General features: G+C 34.8%; 1 protein-coding gene across 6 annotated transcripts in view; it reads right to left on the reverse strand.

Annotated features, from left to right (window-relative positions):
- Window positions 1-25,116, reverse strand: part of DOCK9 (dedicator of cytokinesis 9) — an 83,531-nt gene that overhangs the window by 23,703 nt on the left and 34,712 nt on the right. For 5 of the 6 annotated variants that reach the window (XM_066313475.1, XM_066313474.1, XM_066313473.1 and 2 more), the window contains exons 14-37: window positions 23,514-23,596; window positions 22,909-23,031; window positions 21,145-21,224; window positions 20,874-21,061; window positions 20,686-20,751; window positions 20,065-20,157; window positions 19,687-19,810; window positions 19,167-19,288; window positions 17,710-17,796; window positions 17,014-17,103; window positions 15,656-15,771; window positions 15,444-15,513; window positions 15,191-15,316; window positions 14,979-15,050; window positions 12,582-12,728; window positions 11,798-11,881; window positions 11,072-11,183; window positions 8,576-8,754; window positions 7,654-7,770; window positions 6,828-6,948; window positions 6,203-6,336; window positions 2,939-3,053; window positions 1,999-2,065; window positions 497-544 (exon numbers count right to left, since the gene is read on the reverse strand). In XM_066313475.1, coding sequence (XP_066169572.1) covers window positions 497-544; window positions 1,999-2,065; window positions 2,939-3,053; window positions 6,203-6,336; window positions 6,828-6,948; window positions 7,654-7,770; window positions 8,576-8,754; window positions 11,072-11,183; window positions 11,798-11,881; window positions 12,582-12,728; window positions 14,979-15,050; window positions 15,191-15,316; window positions 15,444-15,513; window positions 15,656-15,771; window positions 17,014-17,103; window positions 17,710-17,796; window positions 19,167-19,288; window positions 19,687-19,810; window positions 20,065-20,157; window positions 20,686-20,751; window positions 20,874-21,061; window positions 21,145-21,224; window positions 22,909-23,031; window positions 23,514-23,596 — 2,564 coding nt within the window. Of the gene's footprint in view, window positions 1-496; window positions 545-1,998; window positions 2,066-2,938; window positions 3,054-5,372; window positions 5,547-5,672; window positions 5,712-6,202; window positions 6,337-6,827; window positions 6,949-7,653; window positions 7,771-8,575; window positions 8,755-11,071; window positions 11,184-11,797; window positions 11,882-12,581; window positions 12,729-14,978; window positions 15,051-15,190; window positions 15,317-15,443; window positions 15,514-15,655; window positions 15,772-17,013; window positions 17,104-17,709; window positions 17,797-19,166; window positions 19,289-19,686; window positions 19,811-20,064; window positions 20,158-20,685; window positions 20,752-20,873; window positions 21,062-21,144; window positions 21,225-22,908; window positions 23,032-23,513; window positions 23,597-25,116 lie in introns of all 6 variants that reach the window. The other variant, XM_066313478.1, reaches the window with a different exon arrangement.

Here is a 25,116-nt window from a genome sequence, read left to right on the forward strand (position 1 = left end):
AATTAATGCAAAGATATTAAAATAAATTAATACAAGTTTCTGACTCTACAGATTTTCTTCGGACTTCAAATTTAAAAACAGCAGCATTGGAATGTTCATTACTCACCTTCAAGTAAAAACACTATATATACAAAATTTCTAAAACATTTCAATTTATGTGGTTTTATGTCCAACTGAATAAACAAAACATCATAAAATTTCTTTCCCAAAGACATTATTTCAAGAAAAAAATACTGTAAAAGATAGCATTTAAGGAGTCGATTCAAAAGTCATGGTTAACAAACAGCTCACAGATCAGTCTTAAACAAACATCAGACTTCCAGACAGGATACAGATTTGTTAATATGGTAACCAGTTACTTACTTCAAAATCTTATGCATCATTTCACAGTAAGCCTTCTACTTGTGCAATTTATTTGTTACAGAGGTTCAAGGCACATCTTACACAGTGTAATTATTAGGGATCAAGACAGTGAAATTTAAATTCCACACAGTACCTGGCTATGTATCGTTTTCCCATGTACTGGAACTGATGTAAGCACACTCTGTGGAGAACACAAATGAGAGAAGCCACATTTAAAAAAACCTTATCTAGATTTATGTACACTGGAATTATTCAACAATTATTGTTAACTTTAAACTCCTAGATCATAAAAGTTCTTTATTCCTCCCAGCCTTAAAATTCCTCTCTAGACCCCAAGCCAAGAAAAGATAAGTGTCTCACAGTCACAGTTACCAAAAAAATGGACAAGAAGCCAAGGTAACCAACATGGAAGAGAGAAGCAAAGAGATAACAAGACATTGCCTATTTATACAAATTTTGTAAATTGTATGTAAGTGCTCAAAATAAGGGCAAAACATTTTGCTTCCCCCCTTGGCAACCTAAACTCACTTGGTTACAAATTGGCTTTTTTTGTTTTGTTGTGTTTTATTTAAGGTCTCCAGATTCTAGGATAACGACAGGGTTTCTGAAAGAACTATTTTCAAAAGGGAATATACTTTTGTAACAAGATGATAACAAAGACAAATAAACAACAAAAAATTTTCATTAAAAAAAAAATCTGTATTACTGGTAAGTGCACAGCACTAATGACTAATTAACTAGAAGTCATATCTTCAAATCAAGAGAAGTGGTGTGAATGAAGGCTGCAATACTGATTTTATGTTATTCTTTTCACTCTGTAAATATTTATTCCAGTAATACAGAAAACAATGCAAAACATCCCTTGTTCCTCCAGTAAGGTGTTCTAAAAGTTCTTCCTTAAAGTGTAAAAGCCAAAATGAAAGGCAGTTTTCGGCTCTGTCTTCCATATGCCAGCTGAGAATGAGAAGAAAGACTGCCTTACTGCCTCTTCAATCAGCTCTATTTTTTACTGAGACCTTGAGTAGCTTAGCTGTCTTCAACCTGCAAAGTCAGAATGGTGTTTGCCTTCCCCAAACTTGTCATTCTGAGCACAAAATAATCTCAATTACTCTTTCTGATATCTTCCTGTCTTTTAAATCCTAAGTTTTTCAGATTGAGCAGAAGCTGATGATAACAAATGGTGGAGTCATCCTTTATCTATTCCCTTAGAGAATAGCAGAGGACACATGAGGAATGCAAGGAGCAAGGTTCTGAAGTTATGCAATTCAATCAGTTTTGCTATGCAACCATATACTTGCTATTTAACAGCTGATGTTACAAGACACAACTTAATGCAGAGAGGTACAAAGACAGCTGGTTCCTCTTCCATGAGCACCGCAATACTCTGAGCACTACTCGTTCAAGAACTACCTGAGATCCCCCCTGCATAGCCTGATTCCAGAGACTATCATGGAATTGGACAGACATGCAGTTGTGGACATCCTTCTGAACAGATTAGGACAATATTGTTTAAAAAAAACACCAACCTCCCCCCTCCCCCAAAAAACCCCCAGTTATTCATGCTTACATCCACACTCATGTTGTTAACAGACCAGCAAAAGACATAGCTGCATGACAAGCACAACAAAAACTTACTCTGTAATCGTGAAAAAGTCCATGAGTTCAGATTTTGTAGCCTTGTTCCAGTATGTAAACAATGCATCTAGGAAAATCAATAACAATTTAAAAGATAACAATTACTATTTGACATTTTCCTTAAAGCTGATTATACAAATGCACATATCAATTCTCCAAGTGAGTTTTTGCAATATGATGTTAATTAATTAACCCATATTTTTCCCATCCAATTTCACATTTTACATAATAATAATGGCATAGCCTGTAGCGCCTACAGTGCTGTAACAATGTAAGACTTCAGAATATGTCAGACTGTTAGTCCTACAGCCTGCTTCTTTATAGATTAGTCACAACATTTTATTTTTAATTAAAGTTTATTATTTTTTTCTTTGATCACAGACAGGGACGATTCCAAGATGTGTGATCCTAGCAAACAAGTAAGATGTGCCACTCACGCCATATTTCTATACCTCTGTAACCTTCTCCAGGATAACATGACTCTCAAAAATTCAATGGATCATCTCACAAATATCTCAGGAGAATGAATAAGCCCTAACATCCTCATATTCCAGAAAAGGAAATGTATACAACAATCAAATCATTTGGTTCCTTGTAATACAGCAAGTTCTGCAGAACAGAGGAATGATCTAGCCCAAGGCTAACTTCTCCAGAACAATGAATTATTCTTCACCTCTATTTTCCAAACCAAACTGTACAATCACACACAAATATTCACTTTCTTAAAAGTCCTGTAGTTGGCCTCACACCTTGAATAAATAATGAGTACTTAAAGCTTACAAGCTTTCAGTCAGAGTTTGAGTGATCACACATTCGTAAAATGCAGAAATCATGGAACCCACAGCTAAAATATTCAGCTGATTTTGAAAACTTCTTGAAATAACAGGCACAAATCCAGCAAACTACTTTGAATTCATAAAAAGCAGGAGAAATTACCTACCATCTGACATGCTTCTTAAAATATGAAGGAAACACATGAGCAGACTTTTGATCTCTGCTTGGTCAAGTTTGTCATATCGAACAACAGAACTTCCTAAAGTGCTACTCTGTTGGTTCTGAAAAGCAAATAGATGTATATTGGCTGAAGAGTTCTTAAACTGACAAAAAAATAAATTGTTTTCAATTGCTTTAATAATTCCTGCAACAGAAAAAGGATCTCAGAATGAAGACAAAACTGTTTCATGTAGAGACAGGTCACTAAAACACACAATACACACACCAAATTAAGCCTCTTCGCTTTGCTTGTTTTGAATTCCTTCTAGGTATAATTCTTTTCCCCAAAGAGCAAAAGGAACAGTCACCTAAGAGTGATTATTAAACAAGTTAATTATACCTAGGTACTCACATGGTAGAAATCAAGCCTGCCCCTTCTGCTTAGATTGAATACTTGAAAACCAAATGCTATTATTAGGTAGTACATATTTGCTCTTTTGCCTTTCAAGAGACTTTATGTTGAACTGTAGACAGGACTGCCCCTACAAAATTCATTCCATTTAAAGATGTAAGAACCTCAAGAAAAACATACATGAAAGGCAATAATATGCATTCTGGAAGACTAACTTGTAACTAACTTGCTCTTGCCCTCCCCCAACATACAAACAAACCCAAACAAAAGCAAAACCCTCTCCCTGTTTCATTTTTTAATGTATTTCCTACACTTGTGGGAAGTTTATTAGCAACCCACAATACCATCATCTTTGCAAAAAGAAAAATGCTCTATAATTGGTCTTTCAAATCACATACCATCAAACAAAATAAAAAAATAAAAATTGTAAAAATATGTAAATTGAACTTTGGGCAAAGACTTGTAAAAGAATAATTTCCACACAGTCAAGTGGTACAAAATCCTCAATCTGAAGCTTTTATAGATGTACTGTATAAACTTTTGTTTAAATTATAATTATGCCCTTTATAGTGCCTAATTCTCACATTCCATATGTCACTTATGCAAATTGAAAATTAACTAGACATTTAATAAGTTTTCTTATTTATATCTTATTTATGTCTTACTTAATAAGTGAAGTCATCAGTCTGGTATAACTGATCTGTACAACTCCTACTATAAAAAACTCACAAATACAAAGGTAGACTCAAGGGAGAAAAGCACTTGGTTTTGCAAACAAAGCAATAAGTGACATTAGAACAACCCTTCCTGGAATACTCCTAACTGAAAGCAAGGAGACACACTAACCATGAAGGAATATTCCACAGCAATCATAGCCTTTGACTGCTAAGCCCTTTTTATGCATCCTGTTGCATTAAAGGATTCCTCTCTTAAAACAGTCTTTGTAAATCTGATACCAGTAAATGTGTATATCACATACTAGTCATGGAATGGATGCACAGTGAAACTGAATGTGAAACCATGATGAATACTAGAAGTTACTGCTATTTAGAAAGCAGTGGACACCTCTATAAGCCTGACAACTGCAGATTCTAAAGACCTCAAAAACTGTTTATCTTTGAAATATCTCTGGTGAAAAAGGAGGTGCTACTCTACAGCTTTTTGGATGCTATAACACAGCAGGCAATCAATGGGTGACAGAGCAGAAACGAAATTTGTGTTTCCTACACTTTCAGAAACTGCCCAGAGCACTAGATAATAGTCCCACTAAGACTGTTGAACATATACATGGATAAAATAGGACTACAGCTACTCAGAAGCTCAGTTTAAAACCATGTCAATAACCTATAAAGTATGCACATGTTGAAATAGAAACTGATATACTTCCAGTCTATTCTGATTCCACAGCATGTTACTGATTATTCTGAAAGAAAATTAGAACAAAAACATGGCTCTTCACTACAATGATACAAAGCAGTGAGCAAAAACTTGGAGATAACATGCACTGAACAACTGATCTACTAGAAAGAAAGTCCAGAAAGCAACAAATAAGCAAGTCTTATCTGGGGAAAATATTAACAACATGCAAAACATAAATCCTGTGTTACCTAAACTGGCAGACCAGAGCAGAATTTTCAAAGGATGTTACTCCTTTGAAAACCCTTTTACTCAGTGGAAACACTACACATTAGTAGTTAACAACATGACAACTAAGTAATAGATGACAGCATTGCCATTTAGCAACAGTGTATATCAAAATATTTATTACCTTTGTCATTACCAAAGAAGAACTTTCAGTTCTATCAAAGACCCCAAGACTCAAATTCTGCAGTTATTTAAACAGATTGGATTTTTTTATACTTAAACTAGATGACGTGCATGCACTCCAGGTTTGACATTTGAACATATTTCAACATGGTCAAATTGCATATATTGGGTTTGAGATTCGACTGTTGCAAAGAAGCGGCAAAACTACTGACCACACACTTCACTCAGAAGCTTAACTATACCAAGCACAAAAACCAGATACTTCTTGTAACTGAAGAGAGAAAGTAGTATGCAAAATTTTCTCTGGCAAAGCTGGGATTGTCAGAAGTGAAAAATCCATAGTAACACGGTTTTTCTTTGGAGGGTGAGAATTTTCTTCCTCTTCTCCGTTTGGGCGCAAAGCATGAGCAGAGTGCCTTCTGAGAAGCTTCTCTCTCTGCCACACGAAGGCATGTCAGGGTCAAGGGGAAAAAGTTAACATGTTGTGACTTGCACAACCAGAGCTAAGAAAATGAAACGTGATCAGTATTGACACAAACTCTAGAAAGACAGGACTGAATACCTCATAGCTACTGCAGCCAGAGCTCCTAATTTGTAACAGCTTTAAAGTGAACTGGTCTAGAAAAGTCAAACTAAGACAAGAGAAATTGCCCAGACAAACCACAACAACTGTCTTTTTAAACATTTTGAAAATGCTAAGTATATTGAGCAGAGAAAGGGATGGAGTGATGGTCTTCACAAAATCAAAGAAGCTGTTCTAACTAGAATTCAATCCTCTCAAGCAAAATTCAATATCAAGTGCCTTTCTCTAGCAAAGGAAACAACACTGGCTTGCTTTTGTCTCTCTACATTGAAAACCTGTTTGCATTTTTTTGCGAAACAGCTCAGTAAATGCAATGCAAAAGGAGGTCACAAGACAACTATTTCACAAAAGATTTATATAAAATACTGCTTTGAAGTTATTCTAGAAAGCCCATTCACAATAGAGATCAGAAAAGTGAACTTCTATGAAACTTAGGATGAAATTTTAGAAATACACTCCTAGGGTTTATCGTGGTTTGTTGGTTTTGTTTGTTTTTTTTTTTAATTTACCTTGTCAAGAGAATTGCTCTTGTCACTGTGTCTTTCTGGGAGACTGTTTCCTGAGTCTGTGCTTATAAGAGAGCCTCTTGAGTCAGCATTCCTCACACTGTTAATGTTTGGAGTTGATGTCGTATATGGGGAAGCTAAAAAAAAAATAAAACCACAACCACAAACAACATAAAAATCTCAAACAATACCTACAAGTCACTCCATAGTTCAGTCAGACTTGAAAATCACCATACATTTTTTAAGGCAAGTAATTAATTCCATTTTGTTATTTTTAATGAAGACAAACTTACTCTAGAATTTCAGCAGATTATATATGTTAGCACATATACAAAGACTTATGTACAACTATGTAGATGCATGCATAAAAAAAATCTGTAGCAGTACATACACACTTCCATGAAGAAGCATATCTATTTAATAACAAAAAAAAAATCCCTTTCCCATTTTTTATACCTTAACTATCACCTTAGACTTGACAGGGGAAAAAAAAGCAGCCCTGCTCCAGAAAATAGCTTTAGTTTCATAGAAGAGCAAACTCCAAAAGACAGATTTCATGCACAGAGTGAAAAAATAAAACAGTTCCTCTTTAATTATTTTATTTTACTTTTTTTTTTTAATTGCTTACCAATGCCAGAGATAACACCAAACAGATCTTTAGGAAGATTGTTATCCAATGTGTTTCCTGATTTTTGTGGTGTTACTAACTGACTTGCAGTCGGCAAAATCTGCGCATCATCCTTTGTGCTCTGTTTGGAAAAGAGAGGAAAATGTGATTATTTTCCTATATTATGGACTTAGTGAATTTGACACATCTTCTAGAGAAATACTTGTTAAGCATTTCTTCTTTAAATTTTAAATTCTATTAAATATGTTCAAAAGAATGGAGGTGTTCATGTATTTGCACAAACTTGGGATTCCCTAGAACTTAAGATACCTCAGGAAACATTGAAGAAATGAGTATTCAATTGAATTTTAAGCATTATAAAACAGATACTTCAAAAAGACTAACATTACTTTTATTTCAAACATCCAAATATTTATCTTGTTGGAAGAGTTTGGGAGATTTTTTTCTTAATATTAAATGGAACACAACAAGATAGGGATAAAAGTAAAATAGATGAATATTTAAATCTTAGATTAAATAACTGTGTACAACCATATCAATATACATCCTTCACAAATTACATTTTAATTAATTCTCTTGTAGCCCCCTTGCACTACAGCTCTTTCAAAATCAGTCTCTTTTAAGGTTAAGTTCTTCTCTAATTTCTAGAAAATGAACAATCTTTTTGTGGTCCATTTGTTTCAGTGTTGGACTGCATTGAAAAATTGCAGAATTCTGAGGCTTATGAAGTTCCTTCTTTGCCAGGAGTATGCAGTGATTCATATACATGTTACCAATAAATTATGATAAAAACAATTCAGAATACCAAACAGAAATTGTCACTCACATTGCTGGAAGGGTTAACAGGAAATGGAGACACATCTTTCACATTGATCCGCTGAACATTTTCTATAAGCAGACCAAAGAGTGGCAAATACATAGTGGCTATTCTTGCTTGATGGCCCTAAATAGAGTTTAACAGTTATTTTAAAATTATAGTTTTAATTTTTAATCACCAACTAGTTTTAACCTATTCACTCCTAAACCACACACACACAAAAAACCAACTTAAATATTTGCCAAGCCAGATCTCACATTCATAAATTCATCAATGGCAAAAGCAGTGATCATCACTCTATTTCATTCTAATTTACAGAAGATCAGCACACTTTATTTGCTGTCTCAATGCAATGCAGAAAACCTCCAAAATTAATTTAATTCCAGCTAAGACTAACCAAGTAAACTAATATTATGTTAGCTCAATGAATTAATGATACTCTTCATTACAATTTTTTTGGCTTCTCCACAGCACTGCTGATGTTAAAAACAGTCAGAAAATTAAAAATCACTCAAAATTTACCACCATGACTTGTAGTTTTCCTATATTCATTTCATAAATAATAGATGATGGAAGGACAGCTGCAATATATCAAGAGCTAATATTTAATGAAACTAAGAACTTAAAACACACTTGTAAAAATCTGATTACTTTAAGCACAGCAGTTAAGAGTACACCACGCTAAAATTCAAACCTACATACAACTATATTAAAAGGTGTTTTGTTATTTCATTTGGTAAAAAGATGGAATTTGCAGATTGATTTTGATACCATTTTCCCTACAGTCTGAACAGAAACAATTTTGCTGAAAATTTACAAGGGTTTACTTCTATGAAAGAAAAAACTTTCTGTATGTGTGCACACCTAATCTTTATTTTTTTGCACATCTAATCTTTATTATTTTGTACTAGCAGCATAGCAATAGACTTACCCTTGTAGCATATCTATCATCAAAAGAATGCTTTATCATCAAATTCTTGAGCACACTAATAGCAATCTGCCGCACATCTCTGAACTCTTGTAAGGCATTGCCCACCTCCCTTAGAAGCAGTCCAACCAAGAAGTGATTTTTACAGAATTCATCAGTTAATGAATAATCCAGCTGAAGGTCTGGAAGTAAAATACAAATTTCACATAGGAATGGTTTTATTTAAATCAATTTATCAATTAACTTAAGGCCGAAGTAAAACCCAGCACATCAGACACAGCAAAGTCAAACTGCTCCCTCTTCAAAGTAGTTTTCATGTAATGAAAGAATCCAGCTCATTTATGTATTGAATTTTTGACATCTTAAGGAAACTTCAGCTTGAACGGCTCTAATAAATTGAATTTATCAGAACGTATATATGTATACAATGTCAGCTGAGGTGTCCAAGAATTTCTCACGTTCACTGTCATTGCTCAACCAAAAACCAGATGCTAATCTCAAAGCACTTTCATTTTCCAAAGAACTCTCTCAGTAAGGGAATCCCTTAAGCCAGAAAGAAGGATATCTGAGACAGCACAGCCATCATACAGACATTTCACAGCATTCTTGTAACTCATTTAAGAGACAGCCTCATCACCTGAGATATCTTTTGCTCAACACAGCAAAACACAGCCAGAAACACTTCTGATAAAGGTCTTCTTTCCTGGCTGAACTCCTAGTTCCCAGGGAGCATTTTATACTCCTCTTTATTGTGCAATCAGAAACACTGTCTTCTCTGGTTTTGCTATTTTTTAAGGTTCCCTAAGCCAGCAACTCACAGTCTCCTTTCTATGACAATATTTATGAGACTATCCTTGTTATTTTCCAAGACACTCCCAAAGGCTGAAAAAGCCAAAGACAGAAAGAAGCAGCTGTTCAGCTTGTGGTCTCAAATCTTGCTTTATCTTGCTCTACCTTGATGCAAGGGGTAATTAGTGATACTCAACTTTTTAAACTAGCAGAGTGTACTGAATATTTCCGAAAAAAAAAAGCCTATTCTACAAAAATGTGTTAGGCAGGTTTACTTGTTCCTTGTGAAAGCACCTTCCTTGCCTCTTGTTTAGTGATATCTGCTGTAGTTCAGTGCCTGGAAGAAATTAATGTGTCTTCACAGCCACAGAAGCAATAGCTAACATATGACTTGTTTTGGCACAAGACTGGATGTACAAGGAACCCAGCTGGGCTACAGAGGATTTTCATGACTGAGCTCTACACCAAACAACAACAAAAAAAGGGATCATGAAGTGGAAGCGAGAACAAGCTACAAAAGAGGAATATAGAAGTATTCAGGGAGAGTGCCAGGAAAGCCAAAGCTCAGCTACAGCTGAAACTGGCAATGGACATGAACAACAAGAAGAAGAGCTTTTACCACTACACTAGCGTTAAACCCCTGAATATGAAAAACATGGGATATTTGCTAAATGGGGACTGTGACTTAGAAGACAGTGGGCTTGGGTAAGGCTGAAGTGCTCCATAACTTTGTTACTTTATCCTTTACTGGCATGATTCCAGGCCTTAACAGTCCAGAGACTATCCTCAAGTGGATAAGGATCAGGCCAGGGATCTTCTGAGAGACCTCCAAAGATGCAGAGAGATGCCACCAGATGAGATGCTAAGAGAGTTAACTGATACCACTGGAAGATTGCTCACTATCCCCCTTGTGAAGTCATTTTTCAGCAGGTGAAGGAGAAGAGCATGACTGGGAAAGGCCCAAACAAATTTACCCAGGATAAAGAATGTTTTAAGACTTGTCTGTCTTAAGGGGAGGATAGCAGATGTTGGCATGGTCATTGTATCCAAGCTGGGACACTTCAGTCTAGGTGAAGAGACACCCAAATCTGAAAAAAACTATGTGGATCACTGCGGTCAAAAGCTGAAGGTTGATGGTTTTACCCTACTTGGAGACAGGTGCAAGAGGAGTTTCCCAAGGACTATCCTACTTAATACTGCTTCATCAACAACCTGAAAGGGGAGATGGAGTACACCCTCATGAAGCCTGTGGACAGGTACAGTCCATTTGCTCAAAGGGCAGAGCTGCATTTCAGAAGAATGTAGATTCTACAGAAATGGCAATAAACTTCCATAAGGAATAATGCAAAATTCTGTACCTGGGATGGACAAACTTCCTGCAATGGCATCAGCTGTGGAAGGACTAGCACTTCTAGAGAAAGGAAGACCTAATATGGCCAAAGCAGAAAATTGGACTACAGACCTATTCAAGTCCCTTTAAACCTGAATGAATGTATGAAAAAAAGTTGACCATGTCTTTCTTTGGAAAGATTACTCTGCTACCTAAACACTTCCTTTAACTTTCAGTGGAAGGATTGAAACTTTAGACTTCCATTTAACAATTTCAAGCTTTCCATCATCTCACAGACCTGAGCTACACAGTGTACACATCTAACAATAAAAAAGCTGACATACAAGAAATATCCCATACACTACTTTGAAAGAATTTACCTTGGTATCTCTGAACTCTGCCTTTTCCAAATGGCATTGGTAGATTCAAAGGTATATAGTGCTCATGATTACAGACTACACGAAGAAATTCAAATTTGAATTCAAAAAGAGCCTGCAAAATAGAAAGCCTAAATTAAACAACTGATGCAGTGATTTGAATAACATATTAAAAACAAATTTCTAACACAAAAGGGTGATTCATTTCAGTCTTGTACTATGTTGGATATAGATCTGTCAAAATTCCACAAAATAAATCCAGAAGAACTCATACTTAACAACTGGTACTATTTACTATTCCCAGTGTCCAAAGTTTACAACCCTATTATATATTGATGTAAGAAAAGTTTGGACACACAGAAGAAATTCTTTGGGCATCTGATACACACTTTACCCACCCCAGTAAGTGTAGCTTAACATATTCAATATCAACTCTCCAACTTCAGTCTTCTTGCAGTCATGCTTAAAATTTTTGCTTAGTGGTGGACCCCCCCCCACCCCACTATTTCTGTGATTCACACACTCAAGGTTGGCAAAATTGCACCTGAAGATGGGAATCGGCGGGAAATAGGAAACAGTGGTTTGATGGAAAAAAAAAAAAGCTCAAGGCACAGAGCAGGGACTTCTAATGTAACAGAGAAAAGGTCTGAAGACTTAATGCAGGACTTTATCCCCATGCATCAAGAAGAGAAAACAGTTAAAAATAGCTTGTTTAAAAACATTGAGTACCTTTGGATCTCCTGGGGCAAAGCAGCTGATGTAGTTATTGATTTGCTTGAAAACAAAGCCTCTATCCATAAAAGTGAAACACCTCTGGGGAGAACAAGTAAAACCAAGACAGAATTGATTTACTACTGTCTCTGCATTCAGTAATTATATTTCTGTATTTAATTAGTTTATTTTCCAAAAACATTATTGACATTTTAGTTTGAATATAAAAAAAAAATAAAACAAGCAAACTAAATATACATGTACACGTTTGAATACCAATTTTTTTCCTTAAGAGTGCTGATCTTAAGTCACAAACAAAAAGCAGTTTGAAAAGAACTCTATCTTGACAGAAATGAAAATGTCATGCTACTGGAAGTTTTATCTACCATTTCAGTTCCCATCCTTTTTTCTCCCTTGTAGATATTATTGGCTGAAAAATGAAAGACACTGAAAGTCTTTCCACATAAAATGCATGCAAATTAAGAAGTATTGAAAACCTTTGCAGGATTTGAAGGCAACTCAAATGATATTTTTAAAGGAAAAAAAAAAAAAATTCAAAATATATTTTGAATAAAATATAAATTCATTTCTTAAATGACCAAACTTTTGAATGGATGTCATCTTGGTTACAGAAGATGCAAATTATACTTCAATGCATTTTAGCATGGACATAAAATTATATTTAAGAGTCTTGATGCATATTCAGCTTTATATGAGTTGGCTTTAAGATTCTGTAAAAATCCGTACAGAAGCAATATTATTGAAAAAATAATCACAGAGTCCAAATCTCTTGTGCACCTACTTTTATAAAGGCAGCCAGGCTATGGTTTGCATTTTTTGAGGCCTCTGGATTGTCTCTGTACTTCTGAGTGATGTGTGGCATTAGCATATTAACAACTGTTTCCACTGCATGATGAAAGGAGGCGGAAAATCTCTGGTTTCTCAACAGCTAGAAATTAATTCAGATGCAATATTAAATATGGTTTATAACATTAGGATATATCAGAAAATTTACTTTAGATAACATATAGATAACCTGACAAGGAAAGAGGAAACAATTTTCAAACTTTCTCATTTTTTAGACTCAAGGGGGAGAAGGATCATTTGTTTAAAAGAAAATACTATAATGTGCACTAGCATCTATGACTGAAATTCAAGCAAGGCAGTCTTTAATGACATAAATCTCACATATAAAAGCTTCTAAGTATAATGTAATAATATTTTTATATACTGCAATAACAACACAAGCTTAAGAGGGAATCTTTTAATTTTATCCATCATTCTCTCCAAAGTAGACACCAGCTGGTTCACATATGCTAAATACATTATCAGACAGTCTTTCCTGGAAAAAAAAAAAAAAAACAACCAACTTTTTTTTTTGCTGTTTTTGGTAATAACAGCTTTCACCATTGAGGAAATTGTCATCCATGCTTCTTTCTTTCTCCTACTCCTCAGCGACTTCAAAATCCCAGCTCTTCAGGCAACAGAATCTTACTCTCTGTGTTTTCAAGTTTCTACAATCAGAACGCCTTTCTCTTATTCTTCGGTAGTTTGCCAATTAGCTTAAAAGATTTCCATTTCATTCATAATTTCTTTCTTTCCACTTGCCATCTATACTATCTTCATCAATGAATTTGTTCACTCTGACAAATATTGGTCAGTAAGTGCTCTTCAGCTTTTTGGCACTGCAGAGTCTCTTCTATTTCTCTGCATCTTACAACCTCTACTAAAGATTCTGTCTTTTGTGTGAAGAGACTCAATGACATGTGGTGAGAGGCTGATGACATTGGCAAAAATTGTTTCAATTATACGGTTAGTAAGTCTTTTCTTTTTGAAAACTGAAGTCAAAGCATACATGTGGTCTAAGTATTTTTATTTAAATAGTTTTTTGAACTACATTAAATCCAACATTCCTAGACAGAATAAGTCATTGTTGAAGCCCCACATAAATCAATGGTTACATAATTTGCTTCCTTTGTGTTTGAATTGTGGTCCAAAATCTCCAGCTCTACTTTAAAAAAAATTAAGAAATAGACATTAAGGCTGAAAAAGATCCCTTTATAAATATAAACAGTACTCATGCATGAAATAACAAATAAGAAGTAAAGACTGTGTTGGTGAGTATGACAGTGTCCTACAAGGCCATTGTAGGTCAGTCTTTGTTGGACAGTAATTAAACATAGTTCTTGCTATAGAAATAATTTTGCTGCACATAGAAATGCATCTTTTTGTCAGTTATCATAAGCAGGAAATATCTGAGTGCATATTGCATTTATTACATTATCTAGCATGACAGAAAAAATCTAGCTAAATAATTTATATTTAAGAGGAATGTAAATCAGGAAGCAATGTTCAGGGGTGAGAATACTTGCAAACTGTATTAAGTTCTGCTCCTCTCTCTTTCACATTAAAGAGAAGGTGACAATGAGGTTAGTTGAACTGGGACTCAAGCTCTACTGATCATACCACACAGTTTTAAGTGTAGAACTATAAAGCTTTTTTTCCTGATCATTGTACAATTACTTTTTTTCTCATGTACTTCAGACTTCCAGCTTTATTCTAAATACACAGTGAAAATAGTGACAACAGTATCACAATAACCTGATACACTACTCAGCCAAGACCAAGTTGTATACGTGAAATTTATAAGACTTGTTTCAATCCAAAAGTAAATAAACTAAAAAGTTGTCACCAATGCAAAAAACACCACTTACAGGCTAAGCTTGTAGAAAAATGCATTTCTGAAGTTCTAGCATTCTCCTTCCAGTGTAGGAAAGAACACAAAATTAAATATTGAAACCTCTTACTACATATAGAAGACTGTAAATTTCACGACTCACTGTTTTCAGGGTCATTTAGTATCACAGCTACAGTACTGCTCAGGAAAAAAACCCACATTTTTTTGATAGTGCTTACATCAAAGTCCACAGCGTTATCTACGACTTCCAGTTTCTTTGTACCACAAGAATTACAAATTCCTAATAGAGAGTCTGATGATTTACACAGACTGCTCTACTATATGGATTTTAAGGGTTTCTACTCTTTTATATTGATGTTGAATCCAGCCTTGTAGTTCTTTCTAATATTTCAACTGATTTCTCCTGCTGCCTCTTTCTCTCCCTTTCTTTCTAATGTGACTGGAGAAAGAAGAGACCATATAGATCTTCCTGTGAATATTTTTTTGCAAAAGTTGACATACCTTCACTTTAGAATTTTCTATCAAATGTTGAGCCATTGACTTTATCAGAACTTCAAAGAAAAACCATGAATACTGTAGAGAAAAGGAAACATTCAGTAAGATTGCCACATGCATCAACAACTCTTTCAATACACTTAGTTCCTGTTCTTCAGTTATGACTAGATAAGAACACAGAGTTATAAATACAGATCTAAACACAGTTCAACACATACCTTAAGTAGCTTGTTACTTGTAAGAAAGTCAGCAGATGGCTTTAAAATTGTTGTCATTGACTTTGTCAACTCTTCATGTACTGTCTTATATTCAGAGGCAACATAGGGTTCTGCTTTATAGGCATACTTGGGGAGGAAAAACAGAATTAAATATGAAACTATGGCATAATACTAAATAGATGCAACTGAATTTAAATATATTCTTTCTTAGGGAAATTTAAAAAAAGAAAAGAATTAATTTACTTTTACCTACCTTTACATAAGATCTCAGGTAGCTATCCAAGCCTTCTTCATGACACTGAGCAACAATATGGATAATAACCCTAAACAGAAGTCAGAAAACAAGTAAACCTATAAAGAAAGCTGTGATTGCAACAGCAAAAACGCTACTCAGTTACAGATTTATGTGATAACCCAGTCATCATGTCATCATGTGAAGTCTGTGAACCACTTAAAATTCTTTACCTTGTCACATTGACTGCAACTTCCTCTTGAGTTGCTCTGGTGAGAACTCTGAACAGCTGGTTTAGAACAGTAGGCAGGAAAGCTATCATCACATGGCCTTCCATGGCATGAAGGCTCTAAAAGAGAGTAGCAATACTGTCACTCCTGTAAATCAACAGCATTTAAATCAAAAAATCTGGAACCATAAAATTAATTGCAAGTCTTTTTCCAAAAATACAAGCCACTTGCACCACTTAGTGTTTATTACCAAAAATATGGCATAGAAAGCAATATTGATGTTACTTTCCAATATAAATATTTAGTAAATGTTTTCTACAGTAAAGTAAATTAAGGATACAAGTTAGTTGTTGTTAACAGCATTTTAGAAGTACTTTTTGTACTTTTCCATTGAAATGCACTCTAGGTAATGATTCAGTGAAAAGTCTGTCCATGCACCTAACAGCCCACTGAGACTGACACTGGGATATTTTGGTATTTCATCTACCAACGTAGACGTTTAGCAAACAGAAGTTCCACAAAAACATGCAGATTTCTAACCTGTGCTAAGTGCAATACTAATTATACTAGTTACTGCTAAACAAAAAACTAGCGATGATGCTAAAACACAGGATGAACTAAAATCCCTAACTACTTAATGGAAATTGGAGATAGTGAATTATTAAAGACGATTTCTTCCTGATATGCCTTTGCATTCCATCACATGCAAAAGATCCTATGAACATAATCCATTAATCCCTAACAAAAAAGGCGAGGTATGAAATTCATCCTACGAAGTATTATGCCACAAAATTCCCTGGAATTCAAGTTAATTTGACAAAAAGAATGCATTTGATGAATATGCATGCAGACAACAAATGTCAAACATTTCCGTTTTGTTGTCTTGTCTCTGACTGTTTGCCTACACATCCACGCTGTTCAGGAGATAAAATGGTCTTTCTTCCTATGTGATCTCTGTCAGAAAAAATTGAAGTGGAAATCATGCACTCAATTGACCTGCTCCTGAAAGAAAACTGAAGAAATGACAAGGATGACCTTCTAAGCAAAATTTTAGAAAAACAGTTCAATTTGATTATTTTGACAAACTAAGCCATTAGTGTTTTGAAGTTACCACTCATAAGGCTGACCAATACTGTCTCATTAGCTCTTTGTGGTTTCCTCTTCCATTGCAATTGTAAATTTATTTAAGGCAGAAAGTATCTTTGTGGGGTTTTTTTCCACAGCACATTCCATTAATACGAGTCATAGTCATAGTACTAATTCTCATACTGAAAAATGACACCTTTAAAATGTCTGAAGCTGCAAGATTTTGCAAAAGCAAAAATTAATTACATAATCTGTTGTTCACTGCCATTTTATACCTTAAGATATTTTACAAGATCAGTTCCTAGTGCACGAGCTCCGGACTCTGTTTTCTGACAGTACTGAAAAAAATTATGCAAGTGCTGGTCCTGTGAAAGAATAAAAGAATAACAAATTAAACAATACCTAGCATTACTATTTATAATCCATTGAAAATATTTATATGTATAAATACATATCTTTGTCCATAAATTCAATTTTCAAAAATAATAGTTAAAGTGCACTATTCTGAAGACTTATTAAGGCTTATTTTTTAAATGAAATTTTGTGTGTTTTTTTAATACCCGTGATACAAAATGCCACCTATATTTGCTTCCTACTGACATGCAGAAAATAGCGTACTTAATTATCCCACCCAATAACAATATGTTTTCTATGAAAAGGTCTAACAGGACTCATTGCTTTGCAGACATGTCAGTAAACAGCTTTTAGACAACTGTGACCTCTCATCTAACTGGAAAATTCAGACTGGAATGGATGACAAGAGAAAAAAGGCTCATGTTTTAAATAGCTTCCATTTAAGATCTTCTGTTTTTCACATCTGATGTAAAAGAAAGAGACCATGAGTAAAGCCCAAGAGACAAAAAAGAGATGAGCATACTGAGTTTAAGAATCTTCCCATATATTGTATATGCATACTGTAAACATACATCATTCCTAAAAAGTTCTCCAATTAAATTTGTTTTATAACTCACCTGTGTATACACAGTTGACACTAGATGAGTGGATATTTTTAACAGTTGTTTGCCTCCATCTACCCATTTAATTTCAGGACCAGAATGCTGCACACACACGAGGGGGAAAAGTAAAATAATGTAGCAGTATATTAAAGTAAAACAGTTAACACTACCATTAACAACACTTCTTTTAGAAAGAAAAAAAACAGGTTGAAGAAATGCAGTGTGCAATGAATAAAGTCATAAAAAAAGCAAAATTATGCAGGCAATATTTCCAAAAGCATTTATGAAGCTTAAAATGTTTTTTACAAGTCCCACAGTATTCTCCTTGATAGCTAACAAAATTGATTCTCTGCGAGTCACAGATTTCGTTTTCCCAACACTGCTGCAAAGAAACTTCTGACTAGAGAGAAATATTTACTGGTTTTCTCAGAAAAAATAACTCAAGAATTTCCACAGATACTCACAAGGTTTAAAACTTAATATAAGTCACTGATAGTTAGCAGCCAGTCCTTCCTTCTCATTCCATTTCCAAAGAACTGAGAATGAGAATACTGACCCTGATAGCCAGTTAAGGATAGATTTTATTGCTAAAATGACACCTAGTCATATTGGTCTGAACCTTCTACCCATGGGCATGAGCAGAGACAAACAGCAGAGGCATAAAGAATACACCTACAACGTGAGAAGATGAAAGATGTGAAGGAGACGATGGTTGGAAAGCTTACAGCAGAGTTTAGAAAACACCAGGTGGTAGAACAGGAGGAGAGTAGCACCTCTTGCTGTTGATTTTAGGTCTCTTCCTCCAAAATTAGTCAATTTTGTCTCTGCATTTCAATCTCTTTGTCAAATTCCCTATCATATTTTTGTTTGGTATCCTCCTTGGTATGATTTTATTACTACAATTATGCAAGCTTTCTGCTTTGAAAAATACAACCATAAATTTTACTTGTGAAGTATAGAGATCACAAAAATCAAGATGGGAGAATAAGACTTGTTCAGGAATAAAGGACTTACTGAAAGGAGACAGCATGAAATGCTAAAAAAAATTTAGTAAAGGACTTCAGATTATTTGCATACCTTCATAAACTCAAAATAATTTTGTATGTTTAAAAATTACTGTAACTTCTAGTTAATTATTACTATAGAAAATGAAACTTAAGCATTTCTTAATTATATCAGCTAAATAACAACAGAAGTAAATATGTAATGACTTAACTTTCTGACTTTTACAAGAATTTGACTCAACCTGCCCTAATACATTTTTTTTGTCTCCCATGTCTCTTTGGGTTTGTTTGTTTCCTTGAAGTCAGACATCTGACTTTAGCTAAGCATTCCATTTCTACTCTAAAAGAAAATAAATTCTACTACAAAATTACTTCAATCTTATCAACAGACTGGGTAATTACAACCAAACCTCCTCTCCACAATGTTTGGGTTCTTTTTTAAGATTAGAGCCATTTTCTACAACATACCTTTCCAACACCCACTTCTTGATAACTAAGATAGCCTGATGGAAGATTTGCTGACACTGGGATTTGTTGCTCATTGGTGACCACTCTTCCATCTTTTATCAAAGGAAGCCAAGAATACCCAACTACAGAACATGAAAGGCAAGTAATTTTAAATATCATGAAACTTCACATACACCCTTACAACAAAAGTCTTACCAAATAATTCTGACGTGTAATTCATAAAACAGAAAATGTTACTGTAAAGGCCAAATAATTTGAACTCACACAACTACAAAGCATTGAAAGTACGAAGTAATTGTCACTGATTTTGAAAAACACTGTACATTTGATGGACACTCTAAACTAAAACTTGAAACATTTAAATGAGAAGAAATATTTTATTAAATCTTTCAGTCAGGACTATGTGATTAGAAAGCATTATATGGATCACAAAAATTATGGGTTAGCAGATACACACACTTCAAAAAACTTCCCTAGAAATTATTGAAAGCAAAGCATTAGTAAGTAAAGGTGTACAAACCTTGTGTTTCAACAACATCCTTCTTCTTTGTACTTCCTTTGCTTGAATTATCACAGCTGACATGGTAGAAGGTAAACAACAAATGGTGCTTTTCATGTAACTGAGTTGGCAATTCTATTTTAATCTGAAAGGCAAAGAAATGTCAGTAGAAGTTTCCAGCTAGAGCACTGACGTCTTACTGGTTCTACATTTAAAAAGCAATTCCGGGTTGTATGTTTTTTGAAGCTAGATCACAAATCAAACACACAAAACTGAAAAAAGTCCTTAGAAAGGGGATCTGATTTAACTGAGAACTTTGCAATCCTCTAATATTTTCTTGTATTTTGAAACTTATATAGTGCCAAAGCTGATAAAAGTTTCCTTAGAAAGGCATCTTACCTCATCATAAAACTCTGGATTCTGATGGTGATGTAAAACAGCAGCAAATGCACTTCTAGTAAACACTGGTCCACCAGGCCTACCATAGATACACTATGAACAGAGAAAAAGGAAAAAGAACAAAAAGACCCTGTGATCCTTTTTTTCTCCCAGCATAGAACATCTCACTCAGAATTTGAAATATTTTAACTTGTGCTTGACTTGGTTTCTTTACATGATGTTTAGTCTGCCTGCTGTGCAGTCGAGTTGACACACTGATTTCACTTCAGGATGTCTCTACATTTCTCTACTTCTGTCCTTCTTTTATGCAGTGTGATAGCTCATAAAATGGAGCTTGGCTCTGCAGCTGATATAAATCTTTATGTTTTAACTTACTGAGGAGTAAGTACAAGCTACCCTTGTTTGCAACAAGTTTGTTCCTGGAATTTTAGTAAAAAAATAATAAAGACATGAAATGCTCAGAGAACTCTTTAGAAATTTCTTTTATCAGAAAGAAGCAAGCCATCCAGAAGTTACTCTCAAGCCACCCATCCCAAACTAGATCAATTATCCCAGTACTAGCGTTACTTAGTTAACTGCTCACTATTTATTTCTATCAGCCACAAAAATTAAAAGACTGACCTTCAAAGGCAAAGAATCCTCTTCATCAGAATCCTTGAACTCAACGCACACTGCAATATTTCTAGCCTAAAGCAGCAGTTAAAAACATAAACCCAAGCAATTAATCATATGGATCATCACAGAAATAAATATGTAAACAATCTTAAGTAAATCTGAGCAAGAAGGTGGGACAGGTTTCCTCTACTTACCTTTGCAAAAGACTTTTGACTGTCATATTTTAAGTGCTTTGGATAAACATAAAGATGATTATTGTAGATGGTAAAAGGCTGAGTGCATTTTGGTATACAGGGAACAAACTCCTCTATTTCAAATGCTGTGAGTGTCTTCATACTGTTTTCAAACTGTTTCATGGGAATGTATGATGAGTTAACATAATCTGAAAATACATTATAAAAACAAATAAGGAACTGAAGAGGAAAAAGCCTGAATGTCCATCTAACAGTGTTTGCTAATACTTACTTGGAAAATCTGGTGACACATTGTCAATTGTAACATCCAGATTTCCTAAAATAACAGGAAGTTTGGCCATCTTTTCAGGTCTGTAGGAAGGAAAAAAAAAAAAACCAACACAACCACCTCAAAGTCAGGCTAAATGCAAATCAGATGCCAGAAAAAAAGATAATAGGAAACAGAGGCAAAAGTAATATCCTGAAATAGGAGTATGAGAGGAAAGGTGGTTTGAGGGTGCATGACAGATCTGGTCTTGCTTTTTGCCTAGATACACAGTTTTCTTTTCCTTTCAATTCTGAGGGACAAAAAAATTAAAAAAGACTTGACACACAATATGCCAAAGGTCACAGAAAAGCGTGACTTTTTCTTTATTTAAATCTAAATGAAACACTTTATCAAAGGCAAAGTTTTGCCATGTAGTAACTCACTATCATTCACATCAAAGAGGGAATCCATAAGTTTTAAATCTCAGTGGCCAGTGATAAGCATTCATGGTAGTAGGATAAACGTGAGGAAGAGAAATCAGCAAGTTTCTATCTTCTCCTTTTTCTAGACTAACAATTCACCCTGCAAAACCCACCAACTATAGATGTTACCATGTAACATTCCCATGTAGCTATTTCAGAAACATGAAGTGCAAGTATTTTCCATGCCAAAACCATGCAGAACATTTTATTAGTAAAGACAGTCAGCAGCAGGATTTTTTAAAATTATTGCACAGGAAGTGGATGCAAAGTTTTCCCAAAAAGGAATCCCATGCTGTGAAGCAAACTCCTGGTTGAAGGCAGGATTCTAATTCCAATAGATTTGCCTTAGACATCAGAACCCCTTTCTTAATGTAATTCCTGTGAAATACTGTACATGGTTCCACAAACAGGATGCTGAAATAACCAAAAGCATTTCCTTAACTCATAAAGTAGTGTGGCAGGCTAATTTACTGTTTGTTTCAATTCCAGTAACATCGTTTACGACAAGGAGTATCAATATACAGAGCAATTTCACTGCTACATCAAGTTCAATGAAACCTTCAGCCACTTGCTAAAAGTGAGCTAAAATATCTGTTATAACTTCATCTCCTTATCAGATTTGCTAAGCGAGAAGAAAGAAACTATAGCCTTTGTGCTTAGTGATAGTTCAAGTTAATAGCACTCGTACTATTAACTCCTTGCTCTATAATTTTACACCCTATTCAGTAAGGGGATGTATGACATCATGAACATGGTCATCTGTCAGTTACAGACTCATAAGCCTTGCACACAAACTGATGAAGTCTTTAAGAATACTTGGTAAAAAAAAGATAATCAATCTTCTATTATTTAAGTATCCTGAGGCACATGCATTCCCAAGGAAGGTGGACTGGAGACTTGCTTGAATCCCTTTCCCTGAGAGCCAGCATCCCCTGTCCAAGGTCAGGGAACAGATGATTTATGCTCATACTTGTTTTCCTTTGAGAAACAGAAGAGCATATTGTGCAAACATAACTCTTAGCACACTCTTAGAAACTTCAGGATATGATGCTGACTGCATGTTACATGTGGGATTATACTTCAGCCCCCAAACCCTGTAAAAGAAAGATCTGTAGCTTATTTGAAGGCCTTAATTATGTTTATATAGATTCTATATTTGATGTGAAAGATATGTACAGATACATACATCAAAATACTAGATGTTCCAGTTCAAGACTATAACAAAATATGGTGTGGCCTAGGGTTAGAAGTGAGGGGTTTTAGGTTGGTTTGTTTCTGTTTTTTCAAGTGAGAAAATCAGACTTACTTCCTGAAATCTGCTAACAATTTCAGCATGTCTTCATTTGAGAGTTTATTACTGTCTTGTCTGAAGAGAGCAGAAAATCTTGCATTTTTGTCCAGGGTTCCTGAGGCATCTTTAAACAATGTTCTGAAAGTAAAAATCTTGCTTTCAGCTGAGTTTATGAAAGTGTTAATATTAATTTCAGGAAAACTTTTTATAACAAATCAGAATATACTACACCATTCTTCATTAATATTCATTAAGCATTTAATAGTCTTGTCAATGTAGGTGAGTTTAATTCTATAAATACAATATGTAGGTGAGTTTAATTATATAAATAGCTCAGTCTAACAAATAAGGGTGAATCATTTCATCCTTAATAACATAAATAATATTGTCAACAGAAAACAGCTGGCAATATCAGCAGTTTGAAAAATAATGTAATGAATGTTTATAGCTTTTCTCCTACTACAGAGCTGAAGTGCAAGTTTGTTGGAAATCTTTGGTTAATTGAAAGCAAACAAAGAAATAATTCAAATAACCCATTAAGTTTTACAAGAAGGGAGATGCAAAAAACCATGTTAGAGAAAAGTTAGGAAAAAATACAGATTGACAAGATTTGTCCTCACCTAGCTGCCCAGGCAAAAGGCATTCTATATTGACCTAATCTCTGGCATGCCTGCTTAGCATTCTTCAGAACTTTCTGTGCAACCTACAACGGACATAAGAAATAGCCATATTTGAAAAGCTACATTCTTCTGAACCATTAGTACACAAGAAAAAAACTCACAGATTGACACTGATATGAATTTAAAAAATCTTCTTTAGAAGATTAAAGATTAATCCTAAGTATGTGAAGGGAAAGACAATTAATAATGCTTCTTAACTATTCATTCCAGGTTAAGCACAGATTGCTGATTTCACAGCATTTCGTGAGTGAAAACAGACCCATCTACACTTCTGATAAGAAATACTTAATTAAGCATGAGAAATATTATTGTAGACAGAAGTTAGATGGAAAGCTAAAGCAAAATCAAATTGTTTTTAAAAATAAAACTCCAAAGAAATCCCCAACATTTCCCCTCTCACTTGCTCCTCCCTTATATCCACCACTCACACTATGTAGCAGAGCACATTCCTGCAGAATAAGTGGTACAATACTCTGCAAGACTTGTACTACAAACACACACAGACTGTGGGGTAGAGTTGTGTGAAGATCACATGGACAACTCCATGTAGGGACATTGCAACATTGCTCTCATTAAAAGTTTAAGTTCTTGGTTTTGTTAACATTTAAATGAACAAAAATCTCCATTATCCAGAACCAACACATACAACATTCAGAGTTAGAAACCCACTGGTTGGAGATGTTCAACACTGAGCTGAACCACTTGGCCTTCTCTTTTCCAGAAATCAGTTTTTCTTATGTGTCCACACAGAGCAAAACTCTTTGCCAGAGGCAAAACCACCAACAGAGTAAAAAACCACCAATAAAGTAAAACTTCCTGAATATTATCCCTGATCTGTGCTGTTGATATTATAAAGAGCTGATTCTATTAGTGTGTTTGAGAGAAGTGTCCATTACCCTTTCCTGTAAAAAGGAGGAAATAGCACTCAGAAGCACAAAACCTTGGTAAATAATGATCATTAGATCACTGTATTTAACATTAATGAGGAGGAAAAGTGATTTTTTTTTCAGCTATACAATTTGCTGCTTCCATTTTCCCTTTTTCTTGTCCAGAGTAGTAGTTCTGCAGGGAACTGGAACTCTCCCTACACTAGACCCACATGGAGGCCTATACAGCTAGTACTGTTCTATTTTGTTTCAGATTAATACAGTGTAGTCCCTGAGAAAAAGAACAGAAGAAAAATTCAAACCAAGTGTTCATTTGTGTAAAATTTTAAGTGATTGAATTCCAGAGAGCATACGCTAATACAACCAAGAGCATTCCCATTGTCTACTCCCATCATACAGGGCAACCAGAAGTTCAGAACTCAGCATCAAATGTGGGAACACCTGAGCTTACTTAACCTCCCCACATGGCTCAGGCCCAAGAACACCAAAATCATCTACACTCACTTCAGGGTTATTTTAACTCAGTAATAGTCAACATCAAAAACAGACTCCTAAAATACAAAGCTGCTTGTTTTCCAACAATAGCTGGGGAAAAAAACCTCACACATTCCTGGAAAAACAAATCAGTAGGCTGATCTATATTAAGACCAAGTGAA

Source organism: Sylvia atricapilla, chromosome 2 (genome assembly GCF_009819655.1).
Source record: "Sylvia atricapilla isolate bSylAtr1 chromosome 2, bSylAtr1.pri, whole genome shotgun sequence".
Classification (NCBI taxonomy): Eukaryota; Metazoa; Chordata; class Aves; order Passeriformes; family Sylviidae; genus Sylvia; species Sylvia atricapilla.